General features: G+C 36.9%; 1 protein-coding gene across 1 annotated transcript in view; it reads right to left on the bottom strand.

The window, feature by feature from the left end:
* LOC131034246 (long chain acyl-CoA synthetase 6, peroxisomal) overlaps positions 1–27,991 on the bottom strand; it is a 108,653-nt gene that overhangs the window by 61,914 nt on the left and 18,748 nt on the right. Inside the window, exons 8-18 of the mRNA XM_057965667.2 lie at positions 9,729–9,773; positions 9,545–9,631; positions 8,118–8,207; positions 7,891–7,970; positions 7,675–7,768; positions 7,253–7,341; positions 7,045–7,133; positions 1,927–2,056; positions 1,683–1,801; positions 1,390–1,513; positions 1,091–1,177 (exon numbers count right to left, since the gene is read on the bottom strand). Coding sequence (XP_057821650.1) covers positions 1,091–1,177; positions 1,390–1,513; positions 1,683–1,801; positions 1,927–2,056; positions 7,045–7,133; positions 7,253–7,341; positions 7,675–7,768; positions 7,891–7,970; positions 8,118–8,207; positions 9,545–9,631; positions 9,729–9,773 — 1,034 coding nt within the window. The remainder of the gene's footprint in view (positions 1–1,090; positions 1,178–1,389; positions 1,514–1,682; positions 1,802–1,926; positions 2,057–7,044; positions 7,134–7,252; positions 7,342–7,674; positions 7,769–7,890; positions 7,971–8,117; positions 8,208–9,544; positions 9,632–9,728; positions 9,774–27,991) is intronic.

Raw genomic sequence — 27,991 nt, forward strand, 5'->3', positions numbered from 1 at the left:
TCATCCTTCCACATGTTAGCCAATAGGATTGATAAGAGACCGGTGTACATCATCACCCTCATTTTTAATCTAAGACATAATAAATTGCATGGAAGTTATGACATCCTTTGTACGAGCCTCATTAATAAAAGACCAAAATGTTTGAAACATTACAAAAATAATTTCATCACAACCAATATCTAACATGATGTTGCAAGATCTGACTTTTGCAAAAGTTTCTTGTATTGTTACCTCTTAGAAAATGAAGGATGTCAAGTATCATTCAAACCTCAAAAGCTTTCCACAATCAGCTGAAATGCAGTTTTCATTAAGTCTTGATTGTATAAGGCTTAGGAGTTGTTATCCTTGTGATTTCATTAAGGCAAGAAGTAACTATAAGTTTCACGTCCTTATCAAGGTGTCTCAAAAGAGCTTTGGTTTAACTAAATAAGTCATTGATGCTTCATCACATATTGTATCCCCACAACATTTAAAGGATCTACCATCGATAAACATTTCTCTACTTTCTCCAAAATGCTAAGTAGATCATCCTTTGACTATGGCAAGTGTTCAAATTTTTTCCCTGCATTATAAAGCTTTTTACATATGTCTTTCTCTTTTAGTTTAGTCACTTTAGATTGAATAATGGTTGGAGAGCTCTTGTACTGAATTAAACTTACCCCAAAAACGTTTTGAAATGTTATTTTCAATTCATCCTGACTTTGTCTGAGAGATGCAAGAAAAGAATCTGTTCTTCTTTCTTCCATGATTTAATTGATAACCAAGCTGAATACTTAATGCTCTAAAATTCTCTATCAAATCCCTTTGAAACCCAAAATTGAAATTGCTGAAACTATAATGTAACCAATTGAACACCATTGAATGTTGACATGCAAGTGAAATTGACTATTTTAATTCTCCCATTCATGGAAATTAAAATGCATTTTAGAATACAAGTTTGAATATATTCCTGTCCCATTATCCACATAGAAGTCTTAAGATGGTTCTACTGGAAAACCGTACCTACATGAATGTTGAAATATAGAAATAGAATAAAAAATTTCAAAATTTTGCTGGTAATAAAAGGTGCCAATTCAGCTGAAAATGGTACCTATCAATAATCTTCAATTGCCCACAAGGCAGCCATAATCCTATGTCACCAGTGTGGAGCCATCCATCCTCATCGATTATTTCTTGTCTGCAGTGTGAATAAGCACTGACCAATTCATCAATGATGCACCTAGAACTATGTTATATATTTTACAAGTTTAAGAGAGGAAAATATAGATAGAATAGAGAAAAGAAACTAGAACTCATTTCAAGTTGGAAAAAATATAGAACTTCTCTTAATGGCATCCACGATAAGAAGAATAAGAGTGATATTGAGAATAATGATCAGATGTTAATTACGTTTGCACATCAGCCTTATAATAGCCCTTGAAAATAATGGGTCCCCTCACACATATTTCTCCACGAGGATGTGGTTTGTCTTCAGAGGTATAATTCATTTCTGGGACATCAACTAGTTTTACTTCTGCAAGATAAATGTCAATCCACTTGATCACATTAATAAAAAATCATCCAAGAACATCAATGTGCACTTTGTTGAAAAATGCCTTTTAAAAGCTGATTTGGATAATTAGTCCAAAATGAGAGAAGTTTTCATGATAAAGCCAAAGATTAGATAGAAGCAAGAACAATACCACATGCAGGATTAGGAGATCCAACATGACCAGACAAATTGTCACCCTCATCAGAAATGCAAATACTGCAAGACGTCTCTGTCATCCCATATCCCTCAGAGACTCTACCACCAAAACAACTGCAAAGGCATAAACAAAGTCATGCTTAAGAAAATCTAATAAAAGAAAACCATTAAATGAAAAAGGTACGCTAAATCTTATTTAACTATAAATGACGTGGAGAAAAAATATTCTATATACATACAATTTGAGGAAATCCATAACATCAGGAGATATAGGTGATGCCCCTGAAAACATAATGCGGACACGACCTCCAAGTCTTGCCCTTATTTTGTTAAAAACTAGCCTGTCCCAAATTGGAGATGGGGTCTTCCCTGAGAAGTTGAGTACAAAGTCAGATTTTCCCATGCTAGTAACACTCAAGTATATTGAACTAATAATTGCAGCTTGCAACTATATATGACTTAAAACCTTTAATGATATAAATGTTGACACATACAATGCACAATATTCTCAAATAATTTTAAAAAAATCTCAATTGCACAAAAAAATCATCCAATAAATTTCAATGGACATAAATGGAAACTATGGCACCCACCCCACAAGTTTCTTTTTATCACTACTATAGAAGAAGTCCCTAAGACATTTGGCATAGTTTGTGTCTCTGAGAGTTATATCTTGTATGAAAAATAAGATATTTCAACAGTAATCTGAGGTTTGGGTAATAGAATTTCATATTCTGAAAAAGAAATACTTGTATAGTACATGCCAGAAGATCAAAGCCCAGCACAAGGATATACAGCATGGATCATCATTGACAGTTCATTACAGTCATTGACTGACTCTCTAGCTCAACCATGACACTGTAGATTAGAACAAAATGTTTCATCAAGTATTTTCATTATTATCTCAGTTATAATAAATTGTTGTTGATATCCAAGGTATCTCTTACAAATCCAATCCAAGCCTAAATCAATCCGATTCAGCCATGAATATTCTAGTTCTGCATATTATTTCATACAAGATAGCCACTGTGGTTAGAACCTCCCAATCATGTTCAAGTGATGTTTAAATCCTCAACTAATCTAGATGATCTTAATCGCCACATTTATCCTATAAGCCAGTCATAACCCTTATTGCTAATGAGACACTTTTAAAAGTAGCAGCTTCTCTGGAATCTCTTCAGTTCCTTCTTGCTAGAAATTATATTCAGATTTAAAAATGTTCCTAATCGAATTATTATTTCAAATGACAGTACTTGAATGAAGACTACCCTGAGATTAATGTGAGTTTTTTGTTGAAACATAGAACAGTAAAAGTAGAATACAAAAATATTTACAAACCCAAAGAAATTTTACCCTAGAAAGCGTGTTAGATGATTACCACATATCCATCCTTCAACTTGGGAAATTACAAAGCGAACAATTTGGGGTATCCATATGAGTTACAATAATTCAAAACTACAAAACTCCTACTCTTTGTTATCTTAAAAACATCCCTGAGTTCTAAACCATTGAATTGACTACCTTCTTTCTTTCTACACACTTTCCTTCACATTTGGGCTATGCCTCTTAGTTAAAAATATTTGGGTGTCCTTTCATACATTGTCAAACCCCAAACCATTGGGAATTGGAAGAGAAACCTTCTTGATTGTTTCTAGAACTTCTTGTTATTTTGAGTAAAACTGTTTGCTTACTTATCAAATCTGCTAGTAACACAAACAAAACCACCATTGACACAAGCTTAACGACCACTAATTGTAAAACCACTAGTGTCACAAATGCAACTTCCAATTGGACAAACTTAATTAGTGGTTTGTGTAAGATTGGGTGAGAATCCAATTACACAAGCCTAAGTATAGGTATATCAAGTATGTTAGAATAGCTGCAAGCACAAAACAAATAATGTGCTATGAAACAATGCAAGCTATTCCAAAATAGAACAAACCAAATAAACCATCAAATGAATGGATGAATTACATATAAATAGGCCACTTGGATGCATGACTAAAGGAGATAAAATGTCCAGTGGTCTTAAATGTCCCCTATTGAAACTTAACTTATTAAACCTAAATTTCTCAACTAGGGTTTTGGATTGAACTTAGAAATGGGAGTTAAATTTATCATTAGGATGAATGAAACACTTAGCATTCATTGCATCTAGGTGATGCTAATAGAGGTGAAAAATTGGGCCATCCCGAAAGGTCACCCGTCCCGGTACTACTCCAATGCTTGAGCCATGGAGTTTCCCCCAAGGTTAAGATCACTTAGCTTGCTACCCCATTTGTAAAACCTTCAAAAGTGTTATGCCTTATGAACCATTCATTATAGAGACTCTTTAGCTCATCAATTTATGAGTGGGAGATATTTTCCATAGCATGTCAAATTATGATATTGCTATTAGGATTGAACTATGTAGCCTTTGAGTCAAACTCATTGACTCATGTTCCATGAATAGTGGTTCAAAAGACCCCATATTGTATGAAAATGAATGGTACACTTAGCACTCATTGTATCTAGGTGATGCTCATAGAGGTGTAGCATTGGGCCTTTTCGAGAGGTCACCCATCCCAATACTACTCCAACTCAAGAACACTTACCCATGGAGTTTCCCCCAAGGTTAAGCCCCCTAAGTAGGGTAGTACTAGGAAGTATAGAGCCTTATGTTTAATGTTAAAATATTTTCTTAAATTATATTTTAATAGTGTTTGTTTACTCCTCAAACTAGATGCCTAGGGAGGAGGAATTGCACATGAAAATTCAATTCATAATTCAAAAATGCCTTTGAGTGGAAAAATGAATTATTATCTATTTTAAAATTGGCCTTTTTTCCCCTCCAAAGCTCTAAAAGGAGGTAAAAGGAGGTTGAGGGGTTTCATTTTGGATATGCTGAAGATTTAATATTGAAATGTTGCCAGATTGAACGTATGAGTTCTTCCTCTTTTAAGGGCAAAAAACCTCTTTTGATTTCTAGTTTCAGATTTGTTAGATAGTCCCTAACTAGATAGGTGTGGTTTCATTTAGGGATCAGCAGTGTGCAGACTGAAGTTTCTAGTTTTGGGGATTTCTAGCCATTAAGGTTTTTGATGTGTTTTAGTTTGCATAATTGGAGTGTTATTTCCCGTTTTTGCTGAGATTGTTTGAATTTTGTGCTTAGGCAACTAGGAAAGCCCTATTGGTTGTCATACTATTCATTTCCAGGCATGGTCGTACAACTTTAGCAGGTATAATGGTTCACAGATTATTCTACCTATTGTCAGAGCCATTCCTAATATCTTTGTTGGCTGTACAGGTCATATTGTGTAGAGTTATCAGATTTGGGGGTCGTACCATATCTCATTTATTGTCATATAGGCTTCCTAGAGGAATGGAATGAGGTTCTAGGATAAAGTGCCTAGTTTACTGGGGCTCTTTCACCATTCTTACTGATGCCTTGACCATTTCTAACATCCAATCCATTTAACATTGAACAAACGAGGTTATGAGGAAATTTGAGTTTTTTATGCTGGTCGCCCTTGTTTTCAGTGATGGGTATGAATGAAATATTTATCAGACCTATAAGCTGTCACTTCCTTGCCATTTTGTGGCTGTGTGGTAGTGCTGGTTGAGTGCGAAGCTTTTTAGCAACATTTGGAGGGTATTTTGATGGTTTTCCATAGCTATTATGACTTGCAACTACTATAAAGTAAAAATGCAATAGCTCTTTCATGTTATATCAGTCCTGCAACACTCACTATCATCTTTATTTTCAAGGTGTATTCTTGTGGGCATTTCATAAACTGACTATCTCATGTTTCGGAAACTCTTTGGACTGATTTTTATTAGAGAAATTTGTATCAGCACTTGAATAAACACTATTTATCTATATCAGCACTTTGACAGCAGTTGTATCATTGTTTTGGCATGAGTACGTTGAGCTTGCATATGATAGAAAAATAAATAACAAAATTCGAGGGTGGTTATTATAAATCACCTACAAACAACTAGAAGTTTGGAACACATGACATCTAACCAATCCTTAACTTCAATGCACCTTCTCCATGACCAAAAGGAAGGAACAAGAGAAACAAGGGAACAAAAAAAAAAGCAAAAGCAAAAAACGGGTCCACACTTTACCAAAAGAAAAACAGGGTGTGTGCGTGCAAGGCACAACAATATTCAACTTGCAATCCAAAGTATAATGTATGTGTTCTCTAAGCCTCTTTGAATTGAGTACTCTCATGTCCATGAAGAGTTTGGGGGATATTATTTTGTTATTATTAGTCTCCCATAGAGACAGAATATTGATTGAAGGTGGTCATTGAATAGGGAGTTCCAATCGTCATCTTAAGATTACTTGAGTATATCCCTCATGGAACCCTTGAGAGTTACTTTTGCAAGAGGAGCATCTTTCTCATTATGGTGGGACCCCCATGTGTTATGATGCCCATCATGGAGTATTAGGAGGATATCATGATGTCTACTTGAAGTAGTGAGGTGAAAGGTGCTTGTTATGGTCAATTTCTATCTTGAATGCTTGATTCAATGCATCACAGGGTGTTGCTTTATGCTAATGGAGGGATTGGTGTCTAGTTTTTGACCCATAGTTCTTCTCTCTAGTTTTGGATACCACTTGTGGTTTCTAGTCTACAATTGTTCTATATATTAGAGGCATGAGGCAGATGCTTCATATTAATATGCAAGTGTACTATTATGCTACCGAAATACCAATGGATTAAAGAGTTGAGTGGTTTGTGCTGATGTACTCTTGTTAAGATTAATATAGGCTTCATGTCTCTTTGGTGGTGGAGTCTTTTCTTAAAAAGGTTTATCCATGTATATTTGGTGTTTAATATGTTTTACATGCTTTTTTGATTTTATATGCTTTCCTATGTTCCATTTCATGTTTTAATCATATGTACCTTAATTGGCTTAATTTGATTTGAACACTAGTGGTTTATGTTTCACTATTATTTGTTTACCATATTATCAATATTGGAAATGCTAAAGTATTAGGGCCCTAGGGCCTTACAAACCTCATTCATTAGAATTATTATATCCATTAGTAGTTGAGCCTATCTTTCTTAAAGGTCTTTTCAAGCCCCTCACTATCTATTCTTTGTAGTACTACGGGCCACAACTCCTTTATAGTTTATTTGTTGGAGTTAGGTAATTGCTGCCCCAAAGGGCAACTAGATATGTAATACAAGTAGATCACTCAAGCCCTAAAATAAGACATCAATAGACCACTTCTATCAAATAGAAACTAATCTCACAATTTTGTTTTCTAGCTTCTTAAATGATAAGTAAAAAATTAAATTCATGATATACACCTCAAATAAAATGAAGTGGGGTTCAGAATCAACATGGAGAAAATATATTACCAGTCATGATCGCTTGCTTCTTGGAATTGAATGCAACAGTGAATAGCTTCTCTTTGAGTGCCCCAGACATCTTCACAGCATTCAGAATCCTAATCCAAAGGATGTAGAATATTTAAATGAAATTATTTTGTGTCATCATGATATTAAAATAATATTCATAATCTTTATTGATATACTTACAATGACATTATTAGGAAAGCACATTTACCCTGAATATATTCTATTATATAGACGAGGCACACTGGCAAAGATTGTGGGCCTTAAAGCTGCTATGTCATCCATTAGCTTCAAGTTGTCCTGCAAATAATTATACATGACAACAGTGTGTAATGCATTATCAAAACAAGCTTTATATTACTTAGTAGATTTATGAGATGGTATAAAAATGTATATTACTGCTCAAAAATATATTATATCGAAATCAATTTGCGTCCAAAAACATGCTGGAGGCATCACTAATATATTTTTGTGGTAAAATGTAGTCTCTATTTTCTTCTTCATAGTCAGCCTCAATAGTACAAAGGGTTTACAAATGTAAGAAACTAGGTGAATAATATCCTCTAGCTGTAGGGTGCTCAAAACTATAGCTTTATTCAAGCCTATAAGAAATGGTAGGAAGAGTTTCAATACCCCTTGATAAAATCCAATAGCAACACCATTGTGTGTCATCCCAATAGTATTTGCCCTCTCATAAATGTGTGCCAAGGGAAGATATGAAATATAGCTGCAAAATGTGCAATGTTACTGATAAATGAATATGCATGAACTAGAATGAGAAAGAAACTTTGCCAGTTCATCTCTAATGCAAATGAACATCAATAAAGTTTAATGCATGTAAGAACATACACATCTGTGGGGTAGAGTTTGACGCTAAGACTAGAACCAGCAATACTCGCTATTAGATTTGCATGGGATAAGACGGCTCCCTGCACCAGAAGAAGATATATCAGATCATCTCAAAAAAATGCTTTGTATATAGTCTACCGAATAAGTACATAAAAATATTTATCAGAAGGAATTATAATCACACATAATGGCTTAAGATCGTTTAATAAAACTATTGCAGACAGTACCTTTGGAGTTCCAGTGGTGCCACTTGTGTAGCAAATCGTTGCAACATCTTCCGGTATTGGAGGGCGAAATGGCTGGAGGTTACTATTACCCTATAAGAACAATAAGAAGAAAAATGATTTACTGGAAAGCATGAAATTTTTACATTTAATTAAAACAAATCAACCAAGAGAGTCATGATGTAATGCCCCCTCCTTAAAAATTAAATTAGATGCCCTTTATTCCCATGGGTCTTAGTAGTGCTTGATTATAAAATAAATAAGGGACATTTGAATAATTCTAATGAATGATGTGCAACGGCAGATGTTAAGTGTTAATAGATCCTAATAAAATTATTATGGAAGTATTTAGCGCTAGCTGTTGGAAATAAACTGCTGCAATTTACTTAAGGCAGCCCCTCAACACAAGTAACAATGCAATTAATATTAAATAAAAATTTACTTAAAGTTTGTTTCCAATCAAAGCGACATTTGAAGAGGTGTGTCTATTGGGAGAAAGTTCTATCAAAGTTTTATTGTGAGGCTGGATTAGGACAGTCGATCCTAGCAGCATTTCGCACTGTGATTTTCCCATCTTGGATTTCCACATATCTTCTTGTGCATTGGTTTTCGTGTGTGGTGCATCTTTTCAGATTTCAGTTTTATTCTTTCATTTAAATATTCAATTTAAAAGCTTTTGATAAGTTGGTAAAAAGATCTAATAGAATAAGAATTTAAGTTTTATTTACTACTGATTCAACCACCCCCCCCCCGCCCTCTCAGTAATAAATCTGTGTTCTACAATTCTATTTCATCTTGCTCAACTCATACTCATCCTTTAGTATAAATAAAACCATTGTGGTATGTTCTAGTTAATCTTTACTTTATAAGAAAGCGAGGAAGGATCAAAGATAAAATTCACTCGAGAAAAATGCATTTTAATCATGCAAAGTCTTAGGGTTATTGACAAATATAGATAGAAGTCCTATGTTTCTTGATATTATCTGATTGTATGTAACCAATAGATTTCACTAAATTATTTGAAAGTGATATAATTAGAGAAAGTGGTGTCCACGAAGGCCATTGAAGGAAGAAAGATTGTGCAAACTGATTTTGCTAGTGGATTCATTTGCTCCAATATTTCCCACATTGGGTTTCCCTAGGTTATATGTCTTGTGATATAGTTTGCTTGTATTGACATTCACATTTAGTTTATTTATGTTATATTTGTACAAGTTGATAATGTAAATATTTCTACCTCTGTTAATGCAAGCAAGCCTTCCATGTTACTCAATTTGAGCATAGAAATACAAAGAAACAAAGTAATGAAGGTAAGATTCACATTGATGATTTGTAAAATGAGAGATCCGTGCTGATTATGGATAATGAACTGTTAATTGGAAATATTCCCAACATATAAAAAAGATTAGAATTCTAGATATCAAAAATACCTGATCCAATAACTGTGAATAGGAGATGATTTCAATTCCTTCTTTTGATGGGATGGATGGCATGAATTCTTTTGTCCCACCAATAACCTGAGTAATGGATATAAGAATATATGCCACTATTAGTTGATATAAGAATTTATTGTTTATCAATTTGGAAGAGGAATAAGTAATATTTGCAAGTTACCACAATAAGGCGTAAAGAGGGAAGCTCTGACAAAAAGCTCAGCAGCTGAAACACCAAAAATAAGCACCGTTATGAACAAAAAAAATACCTTCACATGCATCAATGCACAAACGTAGATATAATCAAATTCATTCTCATACAATATGTATGTATTATGTAGAGTCTAGAAATCAAATTCTTTCCAAGAAAAGACCTAACACAAGAGAGCATTGCCAATATCAACAAATAAAAAATAGATGACCATTTCTGTTAAAAACAATTAGATCCACTCACCTTAAGATAGTTAGGAAAACAAGAGTTTGAGTTTAACGTACCTTTTTGACTCATTGAGCATCAAAATAGATGATCTAAAGTACAGACTATTTATAAAACATCTTATGATTAGATGTACATTCAATTCATGAACTTGTCTGACATTAAATTACATCATTGCACGAGTGAAGGTCTTTCCTGCTTAATTTTAACTGTATCCTCTTAGGCACTAGAATTTACACCTTGCTCATATCTTGGCAATTACTAATAAACCATTCTAGGAAAATGAAAAGAGCTGAGAAATTTGTCTTCCATTCAAATTCAGAATACAAAATTAACAATAGACTATTACCACCTCTTAAGAATTCCAAATTGCATTTCCAATCTATCTAGAGTACAAGAAAGAGGAGAGAATGATTTTATTTTACATTATTTTCTCAAAATTCCCATCTACAAATGCCTACACCTTTACAATTATTTCTATCATAGCTTTAGTCAAGAAAAGAGTGAACTTACAAGACCCAAATCAAATCAAGGTAAATGCATAATCCTTCTGCTACTTATGATTATCTCGAGAACCATCATTAAAGTCCCTAGAGGAAGGATCCTTCTTATGTGAGAGATAATACCAAATTCAAATGTGAGATTAGGATTAAACACAAGTTAAGAATATATGACCAAGTATAAAGGTGTATGTTTGCTTCTTGTAGCCAAGCTGATCCTTACAATCCTTCATTAAAATACTCATAATCTCTTTCCTACAAGGGTAATATAGTTTTGCCAAAAATATCTTCCTAGGTAAGGCTGCTCCCTACTTGGGAGCAAGTTCTTCTACTTTACTCCTAATTCTACCATAACGAAATTGAGCTCATCAATAATAAATAGGACCCCTTGGACAATAGAATTCAATGCTTATGATTTTCATTCTCTCTTCTAAAAAGGGCAAAATCCGATGCTATAGTGAGTCCATTTAAAAGGGCAAAGTCCAATTCTATATTGAGTCCATTTAAAAGGGAAAAATCTGATGATATATGGAGTCCATTTCAAATGGCAAAATCTGATGCTATATTGTTTGTTGACCAGCTAACAGGTAGAGAAAAAGCAATGCTGACATTCCCAACCTATAAATATATCTCCTCCACCTACCCATCCATGGATTTACTTGTAATCCATCCATCAAAATTCCCTTGGTTGGAACTTCCTCATGACTGGATTAAATGAATTTTAGTTCTATCCGAATTAGCCCCATTAACAGCATATCAATAACAGCATTTTATTGATTAGTGTAATTTTTTTTTTTTAATTTAGGGGCAATCCTCTAATTGGAATACTTTATCCCAATCGATTGCACTTTTCGGAGTATCCTTTAGGTGTACCCAAAATTCAATCCCCCCAACTTCCAAAGCCCACCCTTAAATAGCCTAGATTCTTGTCTGGACCTTTTCTTATTAAAACCATTTACAAAAGTAGGCTTGTGGAAGCCCTTCTGCATTTAATTTATTTGAATTATAGTAGAATGATGCTTTGTAAATAGGACACTAACCTTAAGAAATTTAAGCACTTTTCTTGACATGTTAAAGGCTAAAATTTTGCCTTTTTAAACTAATAATTAACATTTATAGAATTTTATAATATCTGGGTGCATTTTTCTTGCTACAATATATTCATGTTTTGGGTATCAGTCTACTATCTTTCAAATACATAAAAAACAATCTTGCTAAGACCATTAAAAACACTACTCTGCAATGAAATTGGCATCTAGTCATAAAAATATAGACATGGCCAGCAATTGTACTCTGAGATGCAATTAATTCAAAAGTGCGAGATCAAGTGTGTAAAAAATGTTGCAACCACTTTTGTTTTCTAGTTATCAAGCAACACCAACCACAAGAAAATAAGTAAAATTTTAAGTTTTTCCTTCACAATAGTCTGATATGGGTTTGAGAATTCTTAAAATCAGCTAGATCATAAAACTGTGCATAGAAAAGAAAGATGAAAGAAGTCAACAATACAAAAATTTGTAATGAGTGGATGCAAGTCAACTATAGTAGAAACAAAACTAGAAATATTATTATTGTCCAACAGTAAACAAGAGCAGTTAACATGGAGATAGAGAAATATATGTGCAGCGAAGTAAAATTAAATCCTTAGCACAACTACAAGATAACGACAAAAGATACCAAGTTGTACCACACAAAGTTGTAGGTATGAGACAAATTTAATATTGTTAGAGTAAAAGGTATTAGTTTACTTAATTAATTAAATCATATTGATTTAATAATTAAGTCACCTTTTCTCTATTTCACTTAAGCTAAATTTAGGAAGCTAAACTTAGGAATATTAATAATTAATATTCATTATTAATTATTAATTGCTTTTAGGGTTTATGTTTTTAGGTTTGATCTCCTTTTATAAGGATTGATCCCTTTGTAATCCTAACCAATCTGATTATTATTATTGCATATTCTTGCTCTGGGTTTTCAAAGCAATCTTTGTGTTTTGTGAATCTTCCATTGTTGTGACAGGTTATTTGCATACAGGTACCTGTTCACTGGGTTTTGTGACGTTGTATTTCTACAACTTTCACAAATATAAATATATATTAGTGTTGTATTAACCCCTTAAGACTATTGTTGCTAGCCATAACAAGTAGGGAAGAGTTTATGGTTTTCTTTGGGGGTCATATTACCTCCCACGTGAGTTGTATCATTGCTACATGGGTCATACCAAACATGATGAGGCATGCGATGCTAAATGATGAAATGCCCACCCGTATGATTCACATTCAATCTTGATTGGAGGGATCTAGCAGTTATCTGGTGCTTCCAAGCCTTTGTTGGGTGGAAAAAGTTTGTTTGGTGAGTTTTATGGTTAAATGTACATGTTGTCCCTGCAATTTCAACAACACAAGAAGCTGTTACAGACTTGTTAATAATTGATTGTATTTATCAGTTTGATAAATTATCTTTCTAGTGTGTTTGGGTGTGTGTAGAGGCTTTTGGGTGTGTTTTCAATTTTTTTTAATTGAGTGATATTGGTATGCTTCCAAGCAGTGTTTCAGTATGTGGAAATGTATGCTTCAGACCCACTTGAGAGGACTTATCAGCAGAACAATGTGATATCAAGCCTACAATCATATGATTACATCATCTTTTGAGGTGTTCTTAGTCGAACTAATGAATTATTTATTGTAGAAATGATATCCTAGGTTCTTGATGCTATTCCATGTATTTGCAACAGTGTTGCAGTAGTTTAATGTTATCATATAATGCATTTGATATATTGTAATACAATAGATGGTAGTACCATTGGTGGTTTCATCTTTACATTTTAATGTAATTGCACACTCCACTGAATAAGCATAGAAAAAGACAACTTTCCACCTCATGTGTCTATCTTGTTGTAATTGCACTTCGCTAAATAAGCCAGAAGTGACTGTGAGTGTTGCAATTGCATACTTTGCTGAATAAACGAGAAGTGGTTGTGCCTATTTTACTTATTGTAATTGCAAACTTGGTTGAATAAGCATAGAAGTGTTTCCTTTTAGTTCTTGGATCAAGCACACTCCAATGAAGAAGTGTAGACTTGGCTAGCTCTACCACCTTGTGGGCATAGTTGATTAGATCACTCCATGTTGCTGCATTTTAGATAATTGAGTGTGGTCCTATATACCATATGCTCTCACCTTTCCCATTTCACGAACTAGGTGATCAGAAAGTGAAAAGGTCATTGCATTGTAGCTTTTTTTTTGGGGGAAAAAGGGGTAAAGATTTATTCATAAAGCACAAAAATACAAAGATCAGGCCTTAGGCCCACCAAGACAGCAACAAAAACTAAAGGGATCCTAAAAAAACCACCAACACCACCACTACAAAGTCCAGTGACCATAGCAATAGATTTGACCATCGGATTTCCAATGATAATACCTTTTTGGAAAGCCCTCAAAAAGATGACGTGGGACAAAGTAGGGCCAAAGGCCAACTACTTTGGAATTACACCAAAAACCAGGCTCATCCGGAGCCTCGAAGGGCCTCAAAAATGACAATGAAAAGGAAACAAACATAAAAGGGAAATTGATCCTACACCACTAGGTGCTCTTGCATCATCTTGTCTTCTAGCATTAACCTGTCTAAAGTTTCAAGATAATTAAGAGGTAGACCATCCCTTCCACTAAAATCCCAACCATCAACATGCTCTGAAGCCCACTTGGCCAAACAATCAGCCACTCTATTCCACTCCATGGGTTTATGACAAAAGGAGACAAATTCCAATGTATTACACAGTTGTAAAATTTGTCTAACCACAAAAGCTAATTGCCAACTCATATCATTCAAAATTTGTTTGTTCAACATGTCCACAACAATCTGAGAATCCGACTCACAAATAATCTTCCTCCATCCTAATGAACAGCCTCGCTCAAGAACAATCTTAATAGCTAGGGTCTCCATAAGATTGTTAGAGTGTTGCCCAATATAAATAGAAAAAAAAAAAACTACACAACCATTATCACCTCTACGGCTCTACCTATACCTCCAATACCTGCATGTCCAGGATTCCCATGGGAAGAGCCATCTGTATTAATTTTTAAGATTCCCATAGGAAGGGGAATCCACCTTCCATCTCTACTTATCCGTTGCTTTGCATATCGAGATCTATTTCCAGCAGCACAGTCCATTTTAATGTTTTCCAATTGCAGATTCCTTACAAGATCATAATCACCCAGATCAACATTTTCAAACAATTGCACTTAGCCGAGATTTTCTCCTGAAGCCTATTAACTATCTTCTACCACAGCTAAGGACTCCCTACATGTGAATCACAAAAGACCCTTCAATTCCTTTCCAGCCACAGGTTCCAGATAATAAGGGTTGGCCCAATAGCCCAGGCCACTTGAAGAAAAGAGGTCTTCACTGGGGGTCTGCCCAAGCTATCCCAAAAGTCAATTAAGGAGGTAGCATGAAAACAAGCATCTTGCCAAGCCTCCCACCACTTGTGCCAAATCTCCCTCATTATGCATACAAAGATAACAGATAGATGGTCCCTAGAAGCCTCTCTTATGAAGATTCTCCCACGTGAGGCATTTCCTTTGAGCAGCCAGCCATAAGAAAAAATTACATTTCGGCCAAGAGAAGCTATTCCAAACCTTCTTCTACCAAGGAACATCTATCAGGCCATGCAATTGCCTATCAAGCTGAGTATAACCTTCAGTAATAGAAAACTTGCCTTTTGGGTTAGGACCCCAAGCCAAAATATCTCTCTCCTTGAGGGAACTACATAGCCTACCCTCCAAGATATTAACCAACACCACACGATCTTCATTCGAGCCACCCAAGGGCCATTCAAGAGGATCCTTCCAGCAAGTCACCTCAATCTGTCCAATGCGCCTAACCGTTTTAAAATTCTCCACCTTAACCCATCCAGCATCAGTGAAAATGTTGTAAAGATGCTGAAGCTATGGATAACTAGACAGAATAGGAGGGTGACCATCCCAAGAGTCCTGCCAAAAAAGAGCTTTAGAGCCTCTATTACAAATCCAGAAAAGGCCATCTTTAATAATTTGGGCACCTTTTTTAAGAGTATCCTAGATACAAGAGCCCCTGCCCACTAAACAAAGACGAGGCACCTAATGATCATTAGCACTAGGGAGATACTTGTGGGTTAAAATCTTGGCCTAGTCCTGATCCTGACTGTTACACCACCTCCAATACAGCTTAGCCACCAATGCCTTGATAACCAAAGCAATAGATCTGAGGCCAAGACCCCCAGCAGGTCTCGGTCTACAAACAGAGTCTCATTTAACTAAACTCCACTTAGAAGAAAGAAAACTACTAGACCAAAGAAATTGATGAGAAAGAGCATCGAACTCTCTCATAAAGCTGGAGGGGGGAGCCTGCACAAAACACCTATAAATGGGAAGCGCTTGCACCACAGTCTTCAGAAGAATCACTCTTCCAGCAGAGGATAACCACCTGCAAGTCCAATGATTAACCTTGCAACAAAATTTATCCAAAATTCCTTGCCAAAAATCTCCGCGCTGAACCCCCAAACCTAAAGGAATCTCGAGGTACAACAAAGGAAGGGACCCCGTCTAAAATCTAAGGATCCTGGCAATCCTATTCTGAATAAGCCGAGGAGTATTAAAGAAATATATGGATGATTTATCTTCATTAATTTTCTGACCTGAGGCTTTGCAATAAATATCCAAAGCTCTCTTGAAATTCACTGCCTCATTGATTCTAGCCCTGCCCATCAAATTTGTGTCATCCACAAACTGAAGATGAGAGTAGGGAGGTAGAGCATTGCTCCAACTCTAGTCCTAGATTCTCACTTGGGAAGTGAGAAATCTGCCAAGACCTTCAGCCATGAGAATAAATAAATAGGGAGATAAAGGGTCCCCTTGCCGAAGCCCCCGCGAAGCGCTAAACAATTTTGAGGGTTCCCCATTACTAAGAACTGAGGAGGTGGAAGTCACACAACTAAGAACCCAATTCACCCACTCTTCTCCAAAACCAAAAGCCAAAAGGATCTTCTGTAAGAAATCCCAACTCACCCTATCATAAGCTTTGGCCATGTCAAGTTTAATAAACATAGCCTTCTCCTTAGAGGAAGCGATTGAATGTCACAACTCCATCAAGGATTTGTCTTCCATCAATGAAACCACCTTTCTCCTTAGAAACCAAAGTCCAGAGGAGAGGTTTGAGTCGTTCAACAATCAATTTAGTGATTATCTTGTAGACAACATTACATAAAGCAATAGGCCTATACGGATCCAAACTATTAGCCCCCTCCTCCTTAGGAATGAGAGCCAAGAAGGTAGTGTTGAGACATGGACCAGCTAGGACTCGAACCTAGGACCTTCCTTATGCTGTTGGAGTGCTCTACCACTGAGCTACTAGCCCCTCTTGGACCAGTCCATTGTCGGTCCGAGTGTGGCTTATTTCCAACACCAACACCCCCCCTTAAGCCACACCTCTCGTGTGCTTGGGGCTCCTAGATTGGACCTAGCTCTGATACCATGTAAAGTTATATTCAATCGCAATAAAAGAACTTATTATATATGTGAGAATATTATATGATTATATTGTCTAATATTCATATTGTTTCGTTTGCAGGCTGAAGGAGAGAGATCATTTATGTTTTCTATGTCTTCTCCAAATGATTCATGTCGGGCTTTATATGTTTAGAGGACCGATCAATAGATGTCTTGACCGGTCATGTCATTTAGACATGACCGATCAAGGCACCTATTGATCGGTGCCTTTTCATATTGCACATCCCGATCTATGTTACGTTTGGTAACTAACATTAATACTTAAACACTCGGTTGAAGCGGTGTTTAGTTATGATGCTTTGTTAATGGCTCGAAAATGTTTATGAACTAAACTCGATAACAATAGCATTACATATGCTATCGGGTTAATACCCCGATAGCATATTAATGTCGATCCATAAATGAATCGACATTAATATGCTATCGGGTTACTAGCCCGATAGCATTAGATCGACGCTTAACTATGTTAAGCAAGTCGTCGATCTAATCCATCTTTATCCAATATCAATATCACAATCATGATCAATGTTATAATATGACAAACATATTCAGTTCGGAAAACAGAAATTAGATAATCTAATAGCATAGATGAATAACCAAAACAGAACAAAGGAGAATAACAGGTTAGGAGAGTCTTATCTTGCAGAAGCTACTAATGCATTAACACTCCCTCTTAGCTTTGGAAGATAGATAAAGTAACCTGCATCACATTTCTTTTTCATAATGTCAGTCTCCAAGAGCATATATCATCTATACATCTGATATGAAGAACCATCAAAACATAAGATACAAATATAAAACATCACTCTAAGTATGTGACATAGAGTATCACCTAACCATGTGTTATAAAAGATTTATCATTTCATTATGACAAGATATCACCTGAACACGTGATATCAGTATTGCCTAAACACGCAATACTAAGGATAAACATATGAGGATGGTTAAATTCTCATGTTATCCAGGTTGTGATATGTGCACAAACATTTTATACAAAGTTTTATCACAACACCATCATGGCACATCCATGACATACCAGAGATCCAACATGATAACTGGTTAGAGAATCATAAGATCGTCACCTTATGATGTCTGCATACAAGTGTTCATAATTTGAGAGATCGTCACCTCTTAGATATGAACACAGGGGGTGAAACCTAGAATGTCCCAACATGACAAAAGAAGTTTACACATTAAACATCTTATTTACAAAGCAGATTACCTTTCTATCATACCTAAACCTTTTTTGAAGTGATCAACCTTCACTCTGGAAAGTGGTTTGGTCAGAATATCTGCAGTCTGATCTCCTGTGCTAACATATTCCAATTTGATCACATTTTTGTCTACCATGTCTCGCACATAATGGTATGGAATCTCAATATGCTTGGATCTGTCATGAAATACTGGATTTATAGAAATATTTTTGCAGCTCTGGTTATCACAATGGATGACAGTGGGTTTCATGGGTTCACCAAATAGTCCCACAAGCAACTTCCTAAGCCATACTGCCTCTCGAGCAACCATGGAAGCTGCAATGTACTCGGCCTTGGTGGAACTCTGAGCTACAGAAGACTGTTTTTTGCTGATCCAAGATATCATGGCTGATCCTAAATTGAAGCAACACCCTGAAGTGCTTTTCCTGTTAGTCACACTCCCAGCCCAATCTGAGTCTGTAAATCCGTGTAGGTCTAGATCGACTTTCTCATATTTGAGACCAAAGTTTAGAGTACCTTGTAAGTATCTCATAATGTGTTTCACTGCAATCAAGTGAATTTCCTTAGGCTCACACATAAATTGACTTAAGGCATTGACAGCATAACAGATATCTAGCCTTGTATTCACCAGATACATCAAGGACCCAATCATCTGTTTGTAGAGTGTAGGATCAGTGGATTGTGACTCTGTTGCTGCTTCCTTAAGTTTATGTAAATTTGTTTCCATGGGAGAGGTCATAGGTCTGCAGTTATGCATTCTAAATCTCTTCAAAATGTCCAAGGTATACTTCCCTTGGTTTAGTATAATGTTTTCAGAATTTTGCCATATTTCCAAACCTAGGAAGTAATGGAGGAGTCCCAAGTCCCTCATATCAAATTCTTTAGATAAATCTTTCTTACATTGATCTATGAGGTGATTTTCTCCTGTGATTAGTAAGTCATCAACATATAGAATCAATATTAACATATCACCTTTATTTTGTTTGTAGTAGAGATTTGGATTTGCATCATTTTTAGAGAAGCCTAGTTTAGAGAGATAGGTGTCAATTCTTTCATACCAGGCCCTAGGAGCCTGTTTAAGCCCATAGAGAGCTTTCTTGAGTCTGCACACATGAGACTCTGCACCTTGAATTTCAAATCCTTCAAGTTGCTCTAGGTAGACTTCTTCTGAGATCTCACCATTAAGAAATGTTGTCTTAACATCCATCTGGTGCACCTTCCACCCTTTTGCTGCTACAATGGCTAGTACTGTTCTTACTGAGGTATATCTGGCTACAGGTGCAAAGGTTTCTTCATAATCTATTCTTTCCCTTTGAGAGAACCCTCTAGCTACAAATCTGGCCTTGTGCTTTTCAATACTGCCATCTGCAGCATGTTTGATTTTAAAAAGCCATTTAGATGAAACAACAGATTTCTTAGTAGGCCTAGGAACGATCTCCCAAACATCATTCTTCATAATGGACTGATACTCTTCAGACATGGCATCCTTCCATACTTGATGTTTAAGTGCATCCGATACACTGTTTGGTTTAACTTTAGAGAGATCATTCATAAGAGCAACATAGCTAGTGAATTTATTAGGTCTTTTGCTTTCCCTGAAGGTTCCTGAAGGAGAAGCAAACTTCTGAGCTTCTGCTACAGTCTTGGTGGCCCATAGAGGTCTTTTCTTGAGGTTTTCTCTAGGTGGGTTTGGAGTTTCACCTATGGTTTCCTCAAGATTCTCCCTCTGAAACTTAGGAGTAGGGTCTTCTTCTATGTTAGGAGTGGGGATATAGATTTCAGGCTCTATTGTACTTAGGGCTCTTTTGAAGGCTAAGTCTTCTTCAAAGATTACATCCCTACTAAGTTCAATATTTCTTTGACCATGTATATATATTCTATAGGCTTTGGATGTTTCACTATATCCTACAAGTATTCCCCTTTTTCCAAAAGGTTCTAGTTTTAGTCTTTTCTCTTTAGGTACATGTATATAGACAGGACACCCAAATATCCTAAGGTGGCTGATATTTGGCTTTAGTTTGGTAAATACTTCCTTAGGAGTTTTATCTTCAAGATGTGAGTGAGGACATCTGTTTTGTATATACACAGCAGTGTTAGTTGCTTCTGCCCAAAGATTGATATTTAGATTCTGATCAAGAATCATGGCTTTGGCAACTTCTACAATTGTCCTATTTTTCCTCTCAGCTACCCCATTTTGTTGAGGATTATAAGGTATTGTTAGCTCCCTCTTAATCCCTGAGTTTTTAAAAAAATCTCTAAATAATTCTGATGTGTATTCCCCCCCATTATCAGTCCTTAGGATTTAATTTTATTTCCTGAGTAGTTCTCTGTCAGTGATTTAAACTCTTTAAACCTACTAAGGATCTCTTCTGATTCTTTACACTTCAGAAAGTAGATCCAAGTTTTCCTAGAGTAGTCATCAACAAATATTACATAATACAAACATCCTCCTAGAGAGGGAACGGACATGGGTCCACATACATCAGAATGAACTAACTCTAAAACTTTGCTTGTTTTCCTAGTACTATTATGGAAGGCACCCTTGATATTTTACCTAGGGCACATCCCTTGCATGCCTCTGAATGATTGCTGCAACTTAGGTAAACCTGTGACAAGGTTTCCCATAGATGACAAAGCTCTATAATTCAGGTGGCCTAGTCTTCTATGCCAGACCTCATTTGCATTTGTTGCTTCATGAATTAGGGCTAGGTTGGGCTCTGTGCACAGCTCATACAAATAGCCTTGTCTTTGACCAATGACTATCTTTCTTGATGGAAGAATTTCTTGGCCAAGCCAACACGTTGTTCTCCATGAAGGTTACTTTGTATCCGTTATCTTCTAGGGCTGACATGGAGACTAGATTTCTCTTGATGCCAGGAACATATAGTACTCCTTCGAGTTGCAATGATATGCCTGTCTTCAATTTGATGGTGCAGGAACCAATTCCTCTAACTGGATGTGAGGAATCATCTCCGATGGTTACTTCTTCATTATCCTCTGTCATGGAGTCTAGCACTTCTCTAAACCCTGTAATGTGTCTGGATGAACCACTGTCGATCACCCAGGAGTTAGACTTATTTGATGCATGGCTTGTGAGTGCTGAGTAGAGGACATAGTTCTAGGAGTCATCTTCTCTTTTAGATTTTCCTGCTCTGACAAATGTGGCTTGTTTGGCTCTCTCTGGACATTTTGCAACAAAGTGCCCGAACTTATCGCACCTATAGCATTGAATATGTGATAGGTCTCTCTTTGAAGTGTTCTTGCCTTGATGACCCTTCCTCTTCCTAAATTGCTTCTTCTTGGTTGTTTTATTTGTGTTAGTATTTAGGACTTGAAGGTCTTCATCTATGTTCTTTTGTTTTATTCCCATCTTGTTCAATCTTGATTCTTCTTGGAGACAATCGTCCCTTAATCTTTCCAACTTAGGATACTTGGACCTTGCACTGATGCCTTGGACGAATGTACTCCATCCACTAGGCAACCCACCTAGAGCAATGAGTGTTAACTCTTTGCTTTGGATCTTGTAATCCAGAGTTGCTAGTTCATCTCTTAGAATTGATATCCGCATAAAGTAGGCGTTGATTGTCTCTCCCTTGTTCATGGTGATATGATTTATTTCTCATTTCAATGCCAGACTTCGACTTGCATTTGATATCTCAAATGTGCTTTCAAGTGCTTTGAACATTTTATAGGTTGTCTGATGTTTTCTTATGATGGGCATTATGTTGTTTCTCACCCCATCAACTATTATTTTGATGGCCTTTTCATTTCCCTCAATCCATGCGGTTTTTTCAGGTTCATTTTCAGGTTGATCATTTTTAGTTTGAACAAATGAATCCACTTTGTTCTCCTTTAAGATCATCTGGATTCTGAACTTCCAGGCTGAAAAAAAATCATCGCCACCTCCGAGTCTGTCTTCGAATCTGATAGCGCTAGCCATTGGAGAAATGTGATGTAGTATATAACCTTGTTCTTAAATTATTCACAAAATTGAATAGCCTCAAGTTCGATCAACTTGGCTCTGATACCATGTTGAGTCATGGACCAGCTAGGACTCGAACCTAGGACCTTCCATATGCTGCTGGAGTGCTCTACCACTGAGCTACTGGCCCCTCTTGGACCAGTCCATCGTCGGTCCGGGTGTGGCTTATTTCCAACACCAACAGGTAGAATTCATAGATTTGAGCATTTGTTTATTCCTATGAGATTCCTGAACCACATCTAGAAGATCATACTTTATAACCTCCCAAAATTCTTGGAAAAACTCAATAGGAAACCCATCAGGGCCCAAGAGCCTTGCCTTTTTTCATTTGAGCCACAACCCCCTCAAGTTCAAACAACGAAATGGGGCACAAGAGAGCATCATTCATTTCAACAAAGACAAGAGGGGGAATACAGTTCAAGATGGCCCTCTCTTCCACCATAGCTTCAGGATCCTCTTTGGTAAACAAATTAGAAAAATAACTAACAACTTCCCTAGCAATTTCTTCTTTAGATGAAAGATGAACCCCTTCTGAAGATATGAGAGAGGTAATCGAGTTACCATACCTCCGAGCCTTAACAAAATTATGAAAAAAAGCTATGTTTCTATCACCTTCTTGGAGCCAATCCACACAAGACTTTTGTTTCCAGAAAATCTCCTCATGCAATTCCCACTCTTCTAAGTCCTTAAGAGCAAGGGACTCGGCCATACTAAGCTCCACAGTCATCCCTTGATCCCTAATTTGACGCGTAACCTCATCCAGCTTGGATTGAGCTGCCATCTTGTGTCTATGCAGATTCCCAAAACATTGTTTATTCCACCTCTTCAGCTTGTATTTCACATGTTGTAATCTCTTCCCAAAGGTGTACATAGCCCGCCCATGGGTAGGCACCCCTTCATACCACCAATGAACCATAAGATCCTTCAATGACTGATCACGAAGCCACATCAATTGGAATTTGAAAGAGGGATTTTTGGAGGTTCTAAAAGATGTAATAGAAAGCTTAATAGGCCAATGATCAAAACCCCTTCAATCAAGAATTTCTGAACTGGTGGACCACCTATCATGCACCCAATAGCAGGAAACCAAAAATCTATCAAGCCTTTAAGAGATAGCCTCAACACCACTCCTCCTATTATTCCATGTAAATACACTATTAATTGGCTTCACATCAATGAGATTCAAGAGACCAATATTATCCCTGAGTAAATTTGAGGAAGGATCAAGCCTAAATAACCCACCTCGCTTTTCCTCCAAACTAGTAACGGCATTAAAATCTCCAGCCAAAATCTAGGGGAGAAAAGGATCTTGAGCCCGAACAAGATTGATGTGAGCCCAAAGATGTGACTTACCCACAAGATCAGTAGGAGCATAAATATTAGAGAAGAGGCATCTTTCTCCAGTTTCAAAGCTAGAAGCGACCATAGAAATGGAAGACCTACTAGAAAACCACCACAAAGGGGAAACTTTCCTCAAGTTCCAGAAACAAGCAACCCCCCTTGAATTGCCATGAGAGCTCAATCCTTGCCAAAGGCCCTGGGGCCAAACACTCAAAGCACAACTGGCCAAACCATCCACTGAAAGCTTGGTTTCCTGAATAAAAACAACATCAGGAGACTCAGAGATAATTAATCTGTGAACAACCTTCTGTCTAGGGATGTTGTTCAACCCCCTTACATTCCATGAGAGAACAATCATTTATGTGGTTGAGAGAAGTGGGAATCAGTGGGCTTCACAGACCCCGACTCAACCAAAGTATCACCAATAAGCTTAACCTTTTCCTGATCCGTTTTTCGTCCACTCCTTAAAGGTTTGTCTAAAGAACCCTTTTTGAGGGTCTTCTGCTACAAGCCTAAAACAGGCGGGGCTTTCTTACTCTTCACAGAATCTGAAGCCACTATAGTGTAAGGAGGAGTAGACACCATGACCACTGCACCTCCAGGGACTTGTGACCCACTAAGATCTCTGTTGTACTGAACATGGGAAGGCAAATCCATAACCATTTGAACATCATGTTGATTCTCCAAAGATAGGGCCTGACCCTCTTTCTTGGAATCCCCATCCAGCACCTCATGCTAAAATTGGGCACCCAAGGACATTTCAACTGGAACTCCTTCCTTTTGGACCAAATCATCTAGAACATCAAACCTAGTTAGGGTGACATCATTTTGCCTATCCAACCAGGTTCTCTTCTTTCCTTTGCCTTTATTCCGAGGTTTGACAGGAATGAAGCCAATCTTTATCAGCAAGACCATCAAGCATAAGGGCTTTCCCCTTATCTTCCCCCAGAACAGAGTGAGGGGGGTCGGAAATGACCAATTTAGGAGATTTATTTCTGGGACATCTCCACTGTAAATGACCATATTCATGACAAATTCTGCATCTAAATGGCAGGGTTTCATAGTCCAGCTGTTGGATCCAAGAAGATGTCCCCAAACAGATTTCCATAAAGTCTGGCAAAGGATTATTTAAATCAACTTCTACACATATATGAGCGTAGGAAATTACCTTTCGATCTTGATTTTGTGAAGCCGAACCCACGGGTTTACCAAGAAGTAGTGAGATTGAGTGAAGAATATCTTCTCTCCAGAATTCCAATGGAAGCCTCGGCAATCAAATCCACATGGGCACACGAGAGGGAAGCTCCTCAACAGAATTAAAACCAATATGCCAAGGTTTGATAAAGAGTCCCACCTGGTTGAAAAAATAAGGGCCACCCTCAAAAGCCTTGTTCCTGTCTGCTAGGTTGGAAAAAATAACCAAAAAATAGTTATTGGTTGGCATAAGTAGCTCCATATCTCCTTCAAGATTCTAGACGCGGTGTGCCCAAGACTCTAAAACAGGTATAGAGAGGCGAAGACCGATAAATTTGCATATGAGAGCATGATTACACCAATATTCAACATCCTCTGAAATTTGCTTAGCTTGAGTAACCAAAATTGGACGATCTTGGGATCTCTCCAAACAACCATTCACCTTTTTCATGTGAAGAGGCTCTTTCAAAGAAGAGATGTCTGCCTCTGATTGGGAATTACTAATGTGTTCCTTTCCACATGCATGCATCAAATGAGACGGATCCGCCATATTCAAATCTCCAGAGACCATCTGAGAAGAGGATAATCCTCTATTCTCCACGGACCCAGAGAAAATACCAAAAAAAGAAAAAGAAGAGGGGTGGAAAACCCAACCCCAAAACCCCGCACACCCCCAATGGCAACCCAAAGCAGAAGAAACAAAAAAGGGTTGCAAAAAAAACCCTATGGCAGCCCAGAAAATCCGACCATGGGCAAGCAAAAACCGACCCCCAGCAAGCAAGAAACCCCCCCCCCCCCACCACCCCCACTGGAATGAAGCAAGTAGAGCACAGGACATAGGCTAGGGCACGACACCCATGCAAACGCAGAGCCATCCTCAGCAATCAGATAAGATTTAGATTAAAAACCATTGCATTGTAGCTTTGATTCAATTAAGAATTTCAATTTTGGGGGGGGGGATAGTTATTACAAAATCAATCTATGCAAATAACTAAATGAAATCCACTCATTTCATGCCACCCATAATATCTCAAATCCATAAGCCTTAAAAAATCTAAACACATGCTACTTAATGACACTTGAAGTTGAGAAGCAATATCAACGAGTTAATAGATCAAAGCCACATTAGCCTTAAGGGAAATGCACTTACATGAAAAAATGAACATTAAGATCCTTTGTCCAACACATGGTCAAAATTTTCCAAAATCAAATCTCTTAAATCCCATTAATCCTAACCAGGAAAAAAAATCACTCATCAACCTCATCCAAGAAACAATATCCTATACTTTGGGCCCAACCATCTTTTTTCAGTTTGGTTTCCTTTCAAATGAGCAATTTTGAATTCCCAATAATTCCTAGCTATCTAACTATGGATTCACATCTTGCTTCCATAGTAATAAATATCCCATTCGCCACATCTTTCTTCCATAGTAATAACTAATAAATATCCTATCGACAATAGCATCTGCTGAATCATGAACTATCAAGGCAAAGAATTAGAACTTATGAATAAGGAATCCTTAAAGCCATTCATGTTTATGCAAACCAAGGATTCCAAGGCATCAAATACAAATCTCTAAACAAGAAAAATAAGGATGTTATTCTCACAAGTGCTAGGAGAACTTCTCCCAAAACCAAAATAGGTCCCTCTTATAATTCCACCAAGGAACTTTCTATCACCAATCCTTCATCAACCCTATCACCCCCACTACCAATCCTTTCATTGACACCATCCTTCTCATCACCAACCTTAACCACCCATATCCTAAACCCATCACCTTGGACCAACAAAATCACACACCATGTGACCTATTCCATAAGGATGAAGCCATCACCACTATCATGTGATTTCAAGATAACATTTCCATGTGGGATTGTAAAATGGGCTTTGAAATAGATTTGAATATGTCAACATATCTTAAGGAATTCATCCAAATGCATAAAATCCTCACACCCCACGACTTGAAATTCTAAGAATTACAAAGGCCAAAGACCAACAAATCTACATGGATAAAAAATCCCATAAGCCTAAGGCTATCCAAAAATATCAAAATCTATAGTTCATATGCATTCCAAAATATAGCATTCCAATTCCATGGATCCCAAAGAAAAAATCCATGAATCTAAAGCTTGAAGGAAATGACTCTAGTTCCCAAAGGTCCCACAATTGGCAATCCACCCAGACCCGAAAATCTAACAATGCAAAATAGAAGAAATCCAAATATCAGAGCAAAAATCTCACAAGTTGAAACACTAAATTTATTCGGGTCCCAAAATCTAGCAATACAAATACACAATCCAACAATCCCCAAGCCACCAAATCTCTAAATTCAAAAACCCAAAAACCACCATCATATCCAACCAAAGAATTAATCTTTAACTACAATATTGTGTGTGAAATTGTTGATTCTAATTCCCATTGATCCCATGTTATTTGTGCATGCATGCCTTCATGACTCCATCCTTCTATTCACCCCTTATACCTATCCCAATGCATTATCTCATGTACCTTCAACACCACATTCCTTTTATACCAACTTTTGCATAATCATATAAACTCCATCCTACCTACCTCATCCTCCATTTTTCTTGGTAGCACCCTAGGAGAAGCCCCTAGCAATCACTAATGCTCACAATGATATTCATCAAGAACAACACTATGCAACATGATCCACCTAAAACAACTATGCAAAATGTGCTATCATTAGCTTGCCATGAAAGCAAACACTTGAATCCAAAATACCAAATTAAATATATATATATTTAGAAAAGAGAAAAAAGAATCCATCAGTGAAAATCATTCCTATTGTTCCTTTAAGAAGAACCATGATGAAAACTTGTTTGTAGGTATCATGTGTAAATCCACTACGTATGTATACCATATACTTGGGGTCAAGCCTCTTCCACTTGTGCAAATCTTCTTGCTCCTCTCTTTTATCAGTTGTACATGCTTTCTTGTGTGTGTTTCTCTAATAGCTTGCATTGTGTAATGTCCCCTTCCAGCCAGTGATCACTCCTGGTCAAGAATATCCTATTCAGGTGGCCCGTAGGCTATTTTTGGCAAAATTAGGGTTTCCATCTTCTGGGAGGATTTTGAGTGGGAAGCAATTGGAGTTTGGGACTTCTACTTGTGGATTTTTTCTGGGTTTTTAGAGAGCTTCGTAGTGGTGATACATGCATCTAGTTCAATTGAGGTTTGCAAACTTACTATTTTTAGTAAGTAGGGTCA

Source organism: Cryptomeria japonica, chromosome 3 (assembly GCF_030272615.1).
Source record: "Cryptomeria japonica chromosome 3, Sugi_1.0, whole genome shotgun sequence".
NCBI lineage: Eukaryota > Viridiplantae > Streptophyta > Pinopsida > Cupressales > Cupressaceae > Cryptomeria > Cryptomeria japonica.